The sequence below is a fragment of the Camelus bactrianus genome, chromosome 6, assembly GCF_048773025.1.
Source record: "Camelus bactrianus isolate YW-2024 breed Bactrian camel chromosome 6, ASM4877302v1, whole genome shotgun sequence".
Taxonomy (NCBI): Eukaryota; Metazoa; Chordata; class Mammalia; order Artiodactyla; family Camelidae; genus Camelus; species Camelus bactrianus.
The window spans coordinates 85,211,159-85,223,299 of record NC_133544.1 but is presented as its reverse complement, the minus strand read 5'-3'; the positions used below and the strand labels follow the sequence as shown (position 1 = coordinate 85,223,299).

Below are 12,141 nucleotides of genomic sequence, written 5' to 3'. Positions count from 1 at the left end.
TTTTAAAGACTGACTTTTAAAATCCTTAAATGACAGCCAAAATACGTACTGAAATTAAGTAAAGTATTCCAAGGTCAGGGGCAATACTGCATCAAATATATAAAAAGTGACTTCACACACACACGTTTCTAAAGTAACCAGAGCGGTTTCTGAGTCAAAAGAAGCAAGAGATGTGGCTGAAGGGCTCCCAATGAACAGTGCACAGGGGGAGAGAGACCCAGGTGGTTCTGACAACCTCTGTTCCCAGATTTTAGTTTTAAAAAGAAAGAAATACAAGGCTGAGATGCCATCCGGAGAGAGCGTTGCTGCTCGAGGGAAGAGGCACCTCGCTCTGGAGAGAAAGAGCAGGTTGTGGGAAGGATGTGGGGGGCTGAAGCTTCTGTGAAAAGGCTCTCGTGTTTCAGCAATGGATGCTTTCAGAAGCGACTGTGCTCCTGTGCTAAAAAACGAACGCTGTGCATGCTCACTCGCTCTCATCCTCAAGCACTTCTCACAGAAGCACCTTGTACAATATATCCTGTGGCAAGGTTGGCTTGTTCAGATTAGAGAAAAAGGATGCCAAAGCCTGCAAGCCGTGCATGGCGGGCCCCGTGTGCCGCACAACAGGTGCAGACTTTGAATCCAACTGACTTCCCCGCTGGGGTCTGCTCCTGGAGCACATCCCATACCTTCTCCCAAGTGAGGGACCCAGTTTCTAAAATAAGCCGACTCTCATGCTTCTGGGTTCGCTAACATTCTGGGTAACATGTGTCTCCCAAGCCTTTGGTTCTTTCCCACAATACCTAAGCCACACATTTTTGTGGAGGACGCTACTATTTCTGACTGCTGACCTCAAAGAGCCTTGAACTATTGTCTCCTGTGGCACTGAGCTTCAAAAACACTCAAAATTAGCCCCTACTATGTTATTACTGGTATTTCTCCCTCCCTAGACTGTCAGCTTCTTGAGAATAAAGACCTCAGTCATCTTTACGTTCTCAGACATTGAGTGAATCAATGAATTTGTCCATCCACTACCTCTAAACAATCCACCCCTTAGACTTCAGAGGCTGAGTTGTCTGGAACAGACTCTTGGAGGCCTGGATGAACCAACATAAGACTTGCTAAACACATAATCTCCAAAGTGCTCCCCCAAAATTGGGGGCTCCCCAAAATCCAGAGAACCATGCAGCTGGAATGCAAATGAAATCCATTTGGCACCTTTGCTCTCACTTCTTGACTCATATAAGTTGGTGAATTTGATCTTCAAGAGCTTTACGTATGATTCACGAAACTGCATTTAAATTTAGCTGTCACCAGGTGGTGGTAAATGACCCAAGTTACCAGGCTCAAGTCAAGGCATTAAGAAATGAGAAATTAGATGAGGTCTGGAAAATAAGTGCTTCTATTTTATTTACCCAAAAAGGTAACCTGGGGGGAGAGGGTACAGCTCAGTGGTAGAGCACGTGCTTAGCATGCACGAAGTCCTGGGTTCAATCCCCAGTACCTCTGTAAGTAAGTAAATAAATCAGCCAACCAACCAATCAGATTACCTCCACCTCCCAAATAAATAAATAAATAAATATTTTTTTAAAAGAAGGTAATCTTGTTGCAACAGTTAAGTATCAAATAGTAACCCCTTTATAGAACAAAGGGAAGAAACCCATCTAGGTAACTGATGTTAACTCACTTAAGTGATGTCTAATTTTTGTCTTCATCAGCATGGTTTGGGTTTTTTTTTTTTTGGTCACTCAGACTTAATATATGTCTTGCAGCCTAACTGATCATGCAAGATGTCAGGTTTCTAAAACTACAGGCCAGTTTGATATTTAAGGCAGGATTTGGGGTGAGGGTGGGGGTCATCTAGTTTCTTAAAACTGATCATGGCTTTTCTTCACATTAGCCACGACTGAGTTACCTGCTTAGATGATCTGAGCTAAGCAATCCGTCTCAACCACAGCCACACTGCAGTGACCTGGAGGGAGCCATCTGCGTCTAGCCTCTAGCCCCAGAGATGTGAATATATATCTCTTACTTAAAAACCCTCCCAAGTTTCTACTGTTCGAACTCCCCAGCGTGAACAGGAGGCCCTTCTGCTATGGTCCCACCTGATCTCCCCAGTTTCCTTTCATGTCTGAATCCTACATAAAAGCTTCTCCATCCTCTGCATGCTGTGGACATACAATGGTCCTGCCTCCGGGCCTTCGCACCAGCTGGTGGCTTCACCAGGCATGCCTTCCCACCCTCCATCCTGCTCTCCACCAGGAAGTCTGCCATCAGAGAGTACTCAACAGTCACCTCCCAGGCCAGCTCTTCCCAAGTCCTCCAGGCTGGCTGTGTGTCTCTCTCCTCTGTTCCATTCCAGCCCTCCAAGCACCACCCCCCCCCCCCAGGAGGACCCATCACTGCCACCACCACCCTCTGCTGACATCTTTCCCTCGCCCCAGACAGCAAAACCACACGGAACAGATGTTGAGCATATCAGTTATCTCAGATAAAAGAGCAGTCCTCTCAGGAGGTGAAATCACCCTTATCAATCCACACATTTTTATAAACTGCTTTGGAAACAGATTCCTATAGTGAAAGGATTCCTCCCAGTTTCTTTCAAGAAGAGCTTGTATGTCAACCAGACCAAAATGAAACTGTACAAAAATTTAGCAAGGTCCTGTTGTGGATTCAGAGCAACCCAGGAGGTTGTGAGGCTTCTCAGCTTCCTGGAATTTTTTTTCCATTAGTGACAGACATGTAGGACACGGGTCATTTCGTGTTAGATGTCAGAATGTGATACAGCTCTGTAATGAGAATGATGTGAATAGTACCCAATTGTGCAAGACTCATGAAACACAACCCCATATTGAGGTTGGGGATGTGGAGAGGAATGAAGGACTATAGGAAATGCAGCAGCAAGTAAGCATGCAATAGTAGATAACACCTGATTTGGTTTTTGAAGAAACTGTGCTTTGGGCTGTTTTCTCTTACTAGCTGGCCAATGATAACATACATGTATCTGAAAACACCGTATGTCGAACAGAAAGCATGGAAACAGCATGGTATTAGAAGGTATGTTAAAACTGATGGTCGCCCTGAAAAAAAATTTTTTATAATCTTGTAAGGGAAACAGAATTGGATTTTTAAATCCAAACTAAGCTTATGATAATATTATTTTCTTTGAAATTTGTTTTATTTTGCTTTCATTCTACTTTTACTTTTAACCAATGAAAGCCCACAGGCACTTTTATTCAAATCAGTGGATGTGGATGTGTGCATGCCTATCAGGAAACTCAACGTATTATAAAGTTTCCAAACCTGTATCACCAACGCTCCGCTGTGTCACTCCTTCTAACGGACCCTCATTGTAAAAGACTTCCTACTTTAAGCTGCATCGAGAAAGAAAGAATTCATTTTCCCATTGGAAATGTATCAATGATGGATAGTGGCTATTCCAAGCTTCTGATCAAAAGAGGATAACCATGATTGTGAATTCTAGATCAAAGTCAAGCAATCGGATACTTGATTGTGAATCCTTCTAGACTTTTCATAAGAAATGCATGCTGTTCAATTATTTGAAAATTTCACAGGAAAATAGCTTGAAGATCCGCATTATTCTTTCTAAAACCCCTGTAACTCCAGGGAATCAGTGAACTGACCGGGGCAGGGACGGCACGGGGCAGGCAAGAACCGTCCAGCGCTCGCCCGGGGTTTCCACTCCTCCCTTTGCTCCCTCTCATGTCCTCAGAGCCTCGTTTCAACCCAGCCCCTTGTGATCTGGCAAACAGTCTTCTCCATTTCCCTCAACAGAACTGCAATCATGTTTGATACCCACATACCCCACTATGAAAAATGGTAATACTCGGTATTTTATGCTCTTACTCTGAAAGGGCTTTTTTATTTTGGCTACAGTTTCTCTTAATTCTATCTTAGAAGTCCTGTAATACTGTAATTCCATAGTTATATATTTTTAAAGTGCATTCTTTCTGAAAAAAACTACCACAGTAAGAATTAAAGACATAAAAACAATAAAGCACAGGGACATATACAAGATCACAGTCAGCCGTACACGAATGTGGCATGAAAGAACAGTTTACAAAGGACGAGGGAAGTGGTACATTATCTCATTTTGGGGGGAGTGAAGGGCATGAATTAAGGCCACAACAAAACGAAACTGAAAAATTGCTAAATGAAGCTCTGAGTGGGGAAAATGAAAAATCAATGAAGGAACGGAGGGGAAAAGGTACATTTTTCATCTTCACGATGCTTGATTGGGTTTGTAGAAACTCATTTTCAATTAATGTGTCTTGTGGCATTCAGCCAGGCTAGATATGAACAGGGCACACATTTTAATCAATTTTTTTCTATTAAGTTTGAAGTAATATATAATAATAGAACCATACCATTCAAAAGGATCAGTTGAAACTGGCTTCTGAGGTAAAATAATCGAATTTGGTTTGATTTCTGTCTTTTATTAAAGATAACCCAACTCCTATTTAAGAAGGAATAGCACCCTGGTTCTCCTGGGCTATACAAACATCAGGGAAAGAGGAATAAACTGGCTTTTCAATCTGCCACTGGAAAGGAAGAAAAAGAGGTATACTGGGTCCCAGGGCTTTTGATGGCTTAGCTTATCATTCTCAGAAGCAACCCTAAGGACTGTGATCCCCATAGACGTGGAAACCATGGTTCCTAGAGTTTTATCATTTGTTCATTCCTCAACAACCAGCTGTGACCACCTCTGCATTGGGCCCAGTGCTGGATTCTGGCAACAGAGCACTGAGCCAGGAAGACCTGGTCTCCACTTTCAGGGAACAAACATCCCGGTGAGGCAGCAAACAGAAAAAGAAATGCACAAGCAAGTGCAATAAGGGAGCAGGCGGAGTGATGTTTGGTCCCCTCACCCACCCAGAGAGGGTGAGCCTGGCGACTGCTGAAGGGGTGAGGAAAAGGTTCAGACCACGGGGCTAAAGAGATGACCAGCTCGTCCCAGCTTGCCAGACTTTCCAGGTTTTAGTCTCCTGTGTCAGGAATCTTCTCATTCGCAGGCAAACCAGGACAGTTGGTCACCCCAGAGCTCGATGCTGGCAGGGCTGAGATCTAAACTCACGTCTCCCTAATGACAAGGCCCAGGCTCTTCTGTTCGCACCACAATGATGTCCAGAGGTTGGCCTCCATCCTCCCTGTGATGACAACCTAGCTAGGATATGCTGCCAGGAAACTGGGTGAGGCTGGGAAGAATACTGGCAAGTGATACCTTCTTTCACAAAGGATTTGCTGGGGCCCTAAGCCTTTAGGTTGTTATTTTTCCCTATTTAATTGCAGGGGAAGGTGGAATGAGACGTGGGAAAGAGGGTGCCCTAGGCATCTGTATCCCTGCGGATCCCTGGATGGATGCAGTGTCCAGGACAGAAGACCATACGCTGACCAGGAATATCCAGGGAGAACTGCTTCAGCTAAACAATGTGAGGCTGTTCAGGCACACCCTGTTTTACTGCACTTCGTTTCAGGGTGCTTTACACATACCACATTTTTCACAAATTGAGGGTTTGTGACAACCCTGCATCGAGCAAGTCTACTGGCGCCATTTTTCCAACACTATTTACTCCCTTTGTGTTTCTGTGTCACATTCTGGTAATTACTGTAATGTTTCAAATCCTCCACCAACAAAAAGATGATGACTCACTGAAGGCTGACATGATGGTCAGCATTTTTTAGCAGTATTTTTAAATTAAGGTATATATGCCTGTCTTTTTAGACATAATGCTGTTGCTCACTTAATAGACTACATTATAGTTACTGCAAAGATAACTTTTATACGCGTTGGGAAACCAAAAAATTCACAGGACTCACATCATTGCAGTATTTGCTTCATTGTGGTAGTCTAGAACCAAACCCACAATATCTCTGAGGTACCCCTGTATACAGAAGCACCCAGCTCCACACTTGGCACAAAGCTGTTGCTAAAAAAAAACAAAAAAACAAAAAAAACCCCAAAAAACAGTAGTTTAAAAACTGTTCCTCAAGTTCAGGTGCCCTGGAACATGGACCCTCACCTGCACTGGCCACAACTCTCCCAGGAGCCCCCCAGCTGCCCTTCCTGCCCCTCTCCTCTCCTGTTCGCCAAGCACCTTCTGCCAGAGGCATGTCTCTGGGGCTCAGATCTGATCAGGCAATGGGGAGCCATCGAGGAATTAGGAGCAGAGTAATCAAGGACTTTTTTTTGGCTTGTTACTGATAATCCACCACAATTAGTCTCAACTTACATTTTCAGTCTCCTCTTTATTACTCCCTCCTTACAATCCAGTCAGACTAGAATAATGCTCCCTGAACGCATCCTACACTTTCTGGCCTCCATGTGTTTATTTTTTGTTTATTCTATACCTTGCCCGACATGTCCTTTTCCACCCATTCAATCCCTGCCCCCAAAAATCTAACCCGTCCTGCAAGACAGGGTCAAGTACCACCTCCTCCTTAAAGATTCTCCACGCACGCGGGAATTAGTGAACCTTTATAGGCACTGTGCGGCGCCCTTAGCATACATTCTTTCAATCAGCAACCCCTGAAGCAAGTACTATGAACATCAATTCCCCCCACCCTTATTTTTTTTGATAAGGAAACTAAACATTGGAGGGGATAAATAACTTGCTCACGATATAAAAGCCCAGTCAGGAGCAGAGGCAGGATGTAAAGTCAGATTTAATTTACTTGAAACCTACAAACTTAACCACCATGTTCTCCTGCTTCTGTGTCCCAAGCACACGGCTCATTCTTCTGCTTAACCTTCATATTCTGCTTTGAGTTCGAACAAGTTTTAACGTTAACCAGAAAGGCCTTTGAAGGCTCTGAGGACTCGGGTCTGTTTTTGCTTCATAAAAGCCATTTCTTAAATGCTTACTGACTGACCCACCAGAGAAGAGCTCCACAGAAGTTAGCCTCGCTTTTCATCGCCTCCGCTCCCACTCCCGTGTGTGAGGACTGGGTTTCCCGCGAACTTCAGCACAAGGGCAAGGGGACGGGAATATTTAACACGCTGATCGCCGTATCACCCAAACCTGGGTGACAGCTGTATTTCCTCGGGTGCCCCGTTACTCAGGTTTGGGTGACGCTTTCCTTCATCCAGTTACGCAGGTTTTTACAAGTTACCTGAATTTATTCCATGCAGAATAATGACATTCCAAGAAGAAATAAACTGTAAAGAGGTTGAAAATTGAAAATAGACAAATTGTTTTTTGAAAACAATTTCAATTATACTGGAAAAAACATATTAATTATAAGCACATATATTTTCAGTGCGTCACACTGTGGTGAAGGGGGAATCTGGGCCCCGCAGGAAACACACCCGATCCACAGTGGGCGGTCAACATGTTAAAGACGTGGCACAAGAGAAGCAACTCCAGCTGGACGAAGGCGGAGTGACAAAGTAAGTGGGAGGAGGATGGACGACTCAATAGAAGATGTTAGAGAAACGAGCCTTCCATGAGAGGAAAAAAAAGTGGAAGCTCTATTCAGACCACATATGCAAAAAATAAATTCCGTCTGGATTATTCTGTGTTTGTTCAACAAATATTTATTGAGCATCTGCTATATGCCAGTGACTATTCCAAGTGTTAGGGATCTAGCCATGAACAAAACAGACAAAAGCCACTGCCCTCAGGGAGCTTACATTCTAGTGGAGGGAAACAGACAATAAATAAGCAAAACACAGAAGTGTAGGATATATTACAAGATGATAAGAAAGAAGAATAGAGTAAGGAAGAAAACGGGGGGGGTGGTATGAGTGTGTGTGTGGTGGTGGGGGTATAACCACAGACCTAAAGATGAGAAGCAAAACTCTAAAACTATTACCATAAAGTATCCTTATGACAAACAAAACACACAACAGCACAAAAAGGTTGATAACTTTATACCAAAGTTTAAACTGTATATTATACAAGACACTAATAAACAACAACAACAAAACCGCTGACTAGGAGAAGACCAGGACATCCAAACAGTTCTTCTGGTAAGTGGCTAATATGGATCACATACAGAATTCCGACAAATCACCAGCAGAAAGAAAAACCACCAAACGGAAAAATGAACAAAAGCTATGAACAACCAATACCGAAGAATGGAAGCCTGACTGATCAACACGCTTTTGAAAAGACACTCCACCTCACCGGGTGTAATGAGCCTGATGCAAATTACAATGGAAACACAGAGATACTATTTCACAACCGGCTAAAATTCCAGTCCAGCAGGGCTGAGAGGTGGGGAAGCTGTGGAGAAATCTGCCCCTTGTACGTGACGGGAGGAAGGGCAGGCACAGTGTGGAGAACTGGGAAACACCCAGCAGTGGTGAGACTGTGCCAAGCCCAGGCCCTGGCACTTCCTCCTCAGAGGACGTTCTCTGGAGAAGCACAGAGATGTGCTTGGCATTGCTTGTAAAAGAATAAAAAACTGGAAGCATGCTAGGTGTCTGTCAGTAGGATACATTAAATGTAGTCATATGGTAGAATATTAGACGGCCATCAAAATGAATAATTTAGATCTGTATGTAACAACACAAAAAATAAATCTGGGGAAAAGAGTAAGTTGCAAAATAAATACAATAAAATTTACCTATATATTATAAAAACTTATATGCATTTTTAAACACAGAAACCAAGCTATACACTGGTAACAGGTACATATATGTGCAGTCAAAGCACAGAAACATGGCCTGGATGGAAGCTAAACTGCCTCGGGAGGAAGTGGCAGGGCTGAGGCAGGGCGTGGGTGGGGGGTAGGATGGGGAAAGAAGGAAAAAGATCAGCACTGGGAAGGGTACAACTTCTTTGTCTGTAATGTCTTATTTAGGAAAAAAAAAAACTGAAATACGCCAAAATGTTAACATCTGTCAATTCTACAGGGTACATGGGCTTTTGTTTTTACCATTCTATTTTTCTGTATTTAAAACATTTTTTTCAATTAAAAAAAAAATAAGAAGCAAAGAACAATGCTGGCTTTGGAGTCAAAAATCTGGGTGTGGACCCAGCACCATCACCATTTGTGGAGAGACTGCTGGCTACTTAATTTTCTTTTTTTTTTTTTTAACAGTCTAAGTTTCCTATACCAAAAAATCGTGCTAATAACACCTCCCACAGAGAGTTAGCGTGGGATGTGAGGTCAAACGCTCAGCCTTAAAGCACGAGACACGTTCACCAGCTGGGAGTGACGTGGGTCAGGAGCACGGCCGCGGACTCTCTTGGGCGGAGCATCAGCACCCAGGTCTCTGAGAAACGCATCAGAGCCAATGAGAAACGACCTCAAAAACAGAACGCGGGTTCAGTGACACTCACGAAGGAAAGACCGTCCCTCTTGAAAGGACAATGCATATTGTGAACACATTAATCAGTCCAGACCACACAGCGCACCTATGGTCTTTTTATATAATGCATAGAAAAAAGGCTTTCAGATGTGTGAGCTTTCTGATACCTTCTAAAAACTTCACGTTTTAGATCAAGCATGTATGATTTTAAAATAAAGATGTAGCTAATACAATGTTCAACACTAAAATTTGAAACTGTGACATTTTCATTTACTATAAATAAATTCTGCCTCAACTGTTGAGTAGCGTCTCCTTTGAGTGGGGGGTGTGAATGGCCATGAGACAAAATTACAGCCTTAGTAAGAGCTCAAGGCTAAGGATCCAGGTAAGGGGAGGGGAAGGGGAAGGGGATGGGGGGGGCAGCAGGATTTGAGCACCTAACTCATGATTGACACAGTAAGTTGGGTTCACATCCTATCAGAGTCCGGGCAGGGAGGGGTGAACCGAAGGCCACGGAAAAAGGCAGGGAGGAGCAGGTGGAAAGGGGTCTTGTCAGGCAGGGAACCCAGACCTAGGGAGACACCCGATGAGCCAGGACCCAGCCCTAGGCCTAGGGGGCGGTGCGTGGGGTGCCGAGGGCACAGCACTTGGGGGCGTCTCCCGGCCAGTCCTGCGGACGACCCAGGCACCTCCCTCAGCCCTGGCCCGCAACCTAAGGCCTGCCGGGCCTCCAGGTCCTGGCCAGAGCCCAAAAAGGAAAAGGAACTCCAAGGGCAGGGGGACACCACACAACCAGGAGAGGGGCTCACGCGCAGCACCCACTTTCTCTAGAAGTCATCAGGTGTCCCTAGAAACAGTGTAGGTCCCTTCGCTAGAGTGACATCTAGATTAACGATTCTCAAATCTGACTCAAAGCTGCCTGGTGCAAGGCTAGGAACCCAGCAGAGTATCTGGGGCCCTGCATTCGAACAGGCCGCTGGTGCGGGTGACCTGCGTTTCCAGGCCACGACTACCATGGGGACTGGATCATCGCCCGCTTTCCCACCCACCGCCCACTTCCTTCAGCTGAGCAGAAGCACCTGAACGCAAGGCCAAAGACAGCGACTGACAAGAAAGCATCACCGACCTGCCCGCTTTTCCACGGAGAAGCGCGGAGGGTGGAAAGCCACCCCCTGTCTACCCGCCCCTCGTGAACTCTCTTCACCAGCCCAGTCGACTAGCCTGTTAGGCTAAAAGCACCCGCCGGCCATTTCCACCACCTGCTGCCACTGCCCCTACGATTCCCAGCAACGCTGTTTAGCTTCGATGAGACGCCAGCACCTGTGAGTGTCTCAAGACAACCTCTAGAACAAAGCATTCATGGCGTCTGTTTTGCTTCAATACATTTCAACCCAATATATTTCCCTTTTCATCCAATATATTTCTTCTTTTCATGAAGTGAGTTGAACTGTCTCTTCAGGCAAAACACCCGTGGTGACAGAAGCAAATCAGATGTTTCTTAAATAAGAACAGTGGTAAGCTGACCAGGGCTGTTGATCTCCACCCAGAAAGGACATCCTCAGGGCCACCTCCCACGTACAAATATAATCAAACTACACAGACACTCGGCTGCTTCTGTATCCTCTGGGGGGGGGGGGTCTGGTGGGGCGCACTTGCGCCTGGTGTGCTGGAGTTCTTCAGGCCCGCTTCTTATTTCCTTAGCAGGTGTCCTTGGCAGCTTTTCATACATGAGCCTTCATTCCCAAGGTCTTCAGGCCAGCCTGCACCTGATACTTTCTGAATTACTTTTTAGTACCATGTTTTATCGCAGTTCCTTCTTTGATGTCTAGGAACCCACGTTTCTCGAAATATTTTGTGGATCTCTGAGTTGTCTTGACTCTGCAGCGTGAGGCCGTACACGCTGAAGTCACAGTCTGTGGGTGTTTCCATAAACGAGAGCCCTACGTGCCACGTTTCCCTTTCAACAGCGCTTCCTTCGTGTTTGGTTCATTGGTTCGTCACAGAGACATGCCACCTCTTCCCAGCAGAGAGAGTACAGGTGTTCTTCTAACCACGAACAATAAAAGAACCGCTTCCAACCCAGAGCAGGCTACCATCTTGTCATCTTCCAAAGAGCCGGAGACTAAATGTGGAGAAGAGCTCGTGGGACATGATCTGGAAACAGTTCAACGCAGCGGGTTAGGGCTGTGGGCTCAGGGCCGCGGCTCCACTCCCGACCCCAGCCTGGCTAGTGACCGGTGATGGACATCACCCGGAATCCTCCAAACACAGGGCATTTGGGGAAAACATACTTTTGACTGTACATTTCAGCAGACCACACAGTAATCTTTAAATAAATTGTGTGCTAACAAATGGCTGATGCATTTAAAATGGAAGACTCTTGGGATGGAGAGAATTTAAATTTGTAAAATTGCTTTCTTCCACCTAGTTTTCCCCTGAGCAGAAAGCTGCTTTGGTTGGCAGGGGACTGGGCTTTGACGAGAGCAGGCAAAGAGGTGTGAACGTCCTGTTGACTGAAGAAATAACACTTAAAGGTGTGTCAGGTGCTCACTGCTCAGGCTGCAGGTTCCTCCCAGCCTTTTGCTCCTCCCTGGTCTCCTGCTTTCTTTCACGGCAAGCTAAAGCTCTCAGCCTGATTGACAAAAGGACCTAGTCCCACCACGGCTTTTCAACAGAAGAATGAAGCCCCAGGGCAAGGATGACTCTGGAACTCAGGTAACACCAGATGGTAAGCTCCATGAGGGCAGGGCCATATCTGCACCGCCTGCCACTGTGCACCCAGCCCCAGCCCAGGGCAACTGCCGGTGGATGGACATCTGGTAAATGGATGGATGAGTGAATTTCCCCATGAGTGCTCTTTTTTTCCAATCCCTCTGTATTTTTCT

General features: G+C 45.3%; 1 protein-coding gene and 1 long non-coding RNA gene across 7 annotated transcripts in view; one reads left to right on the top strand and one right to left on the bottom strand.

Annotated features, from left to right (window-relative positions):
• Positions 1-9,556, top strand: part of LOC123612635 (uncharacterized) — a 50,041-nt gene extending 40,485 nt beyond the window's left edge. Inside the window, exons 4-7 of the long non-coding RNA XR_012507686.1 lie at positions 5,013-5,189; positions 5,290-5,429; positions 7,258-7,387; positions 9,046-9,556. This is a non-coding gene — a long non-coding RNA (uncharacterized LOC123612635). The remainder of the gene's footprint in view (positions 1-5,012; positions 5,190-5,289; positions 5,430-7,257; positions 7,388-9,045) is intronic.
• MYZAP (myocardial zonula adherens protein) overlaps positions 1-12,141 on the bottom strand; it is an 83,827-nt gene that overhangs the window by 25,459 nt on the left and 46,227 nt on the right. For 2 of the 6 annotated variants that reach the window (XM_074366194.1, XM_074366196.1), the window contains one exon: positions 7,519-11,410. The exons of the other annotated variants lie outside the window; for them this stretch is intronic. In XM_074366194.1, the coding sequence (XP_074222295.1) occupies positions 11,357-11,410 (54 nt within the window). In that variant the 3' untranslated portion in view covers positions 7,519-11,356. Of the gene's footprint in view, positions 1-7,518; positions 11,411-12,141 lie in introns of those variants that run through there. 6 annotated transcript variants of the gene reach the window in all.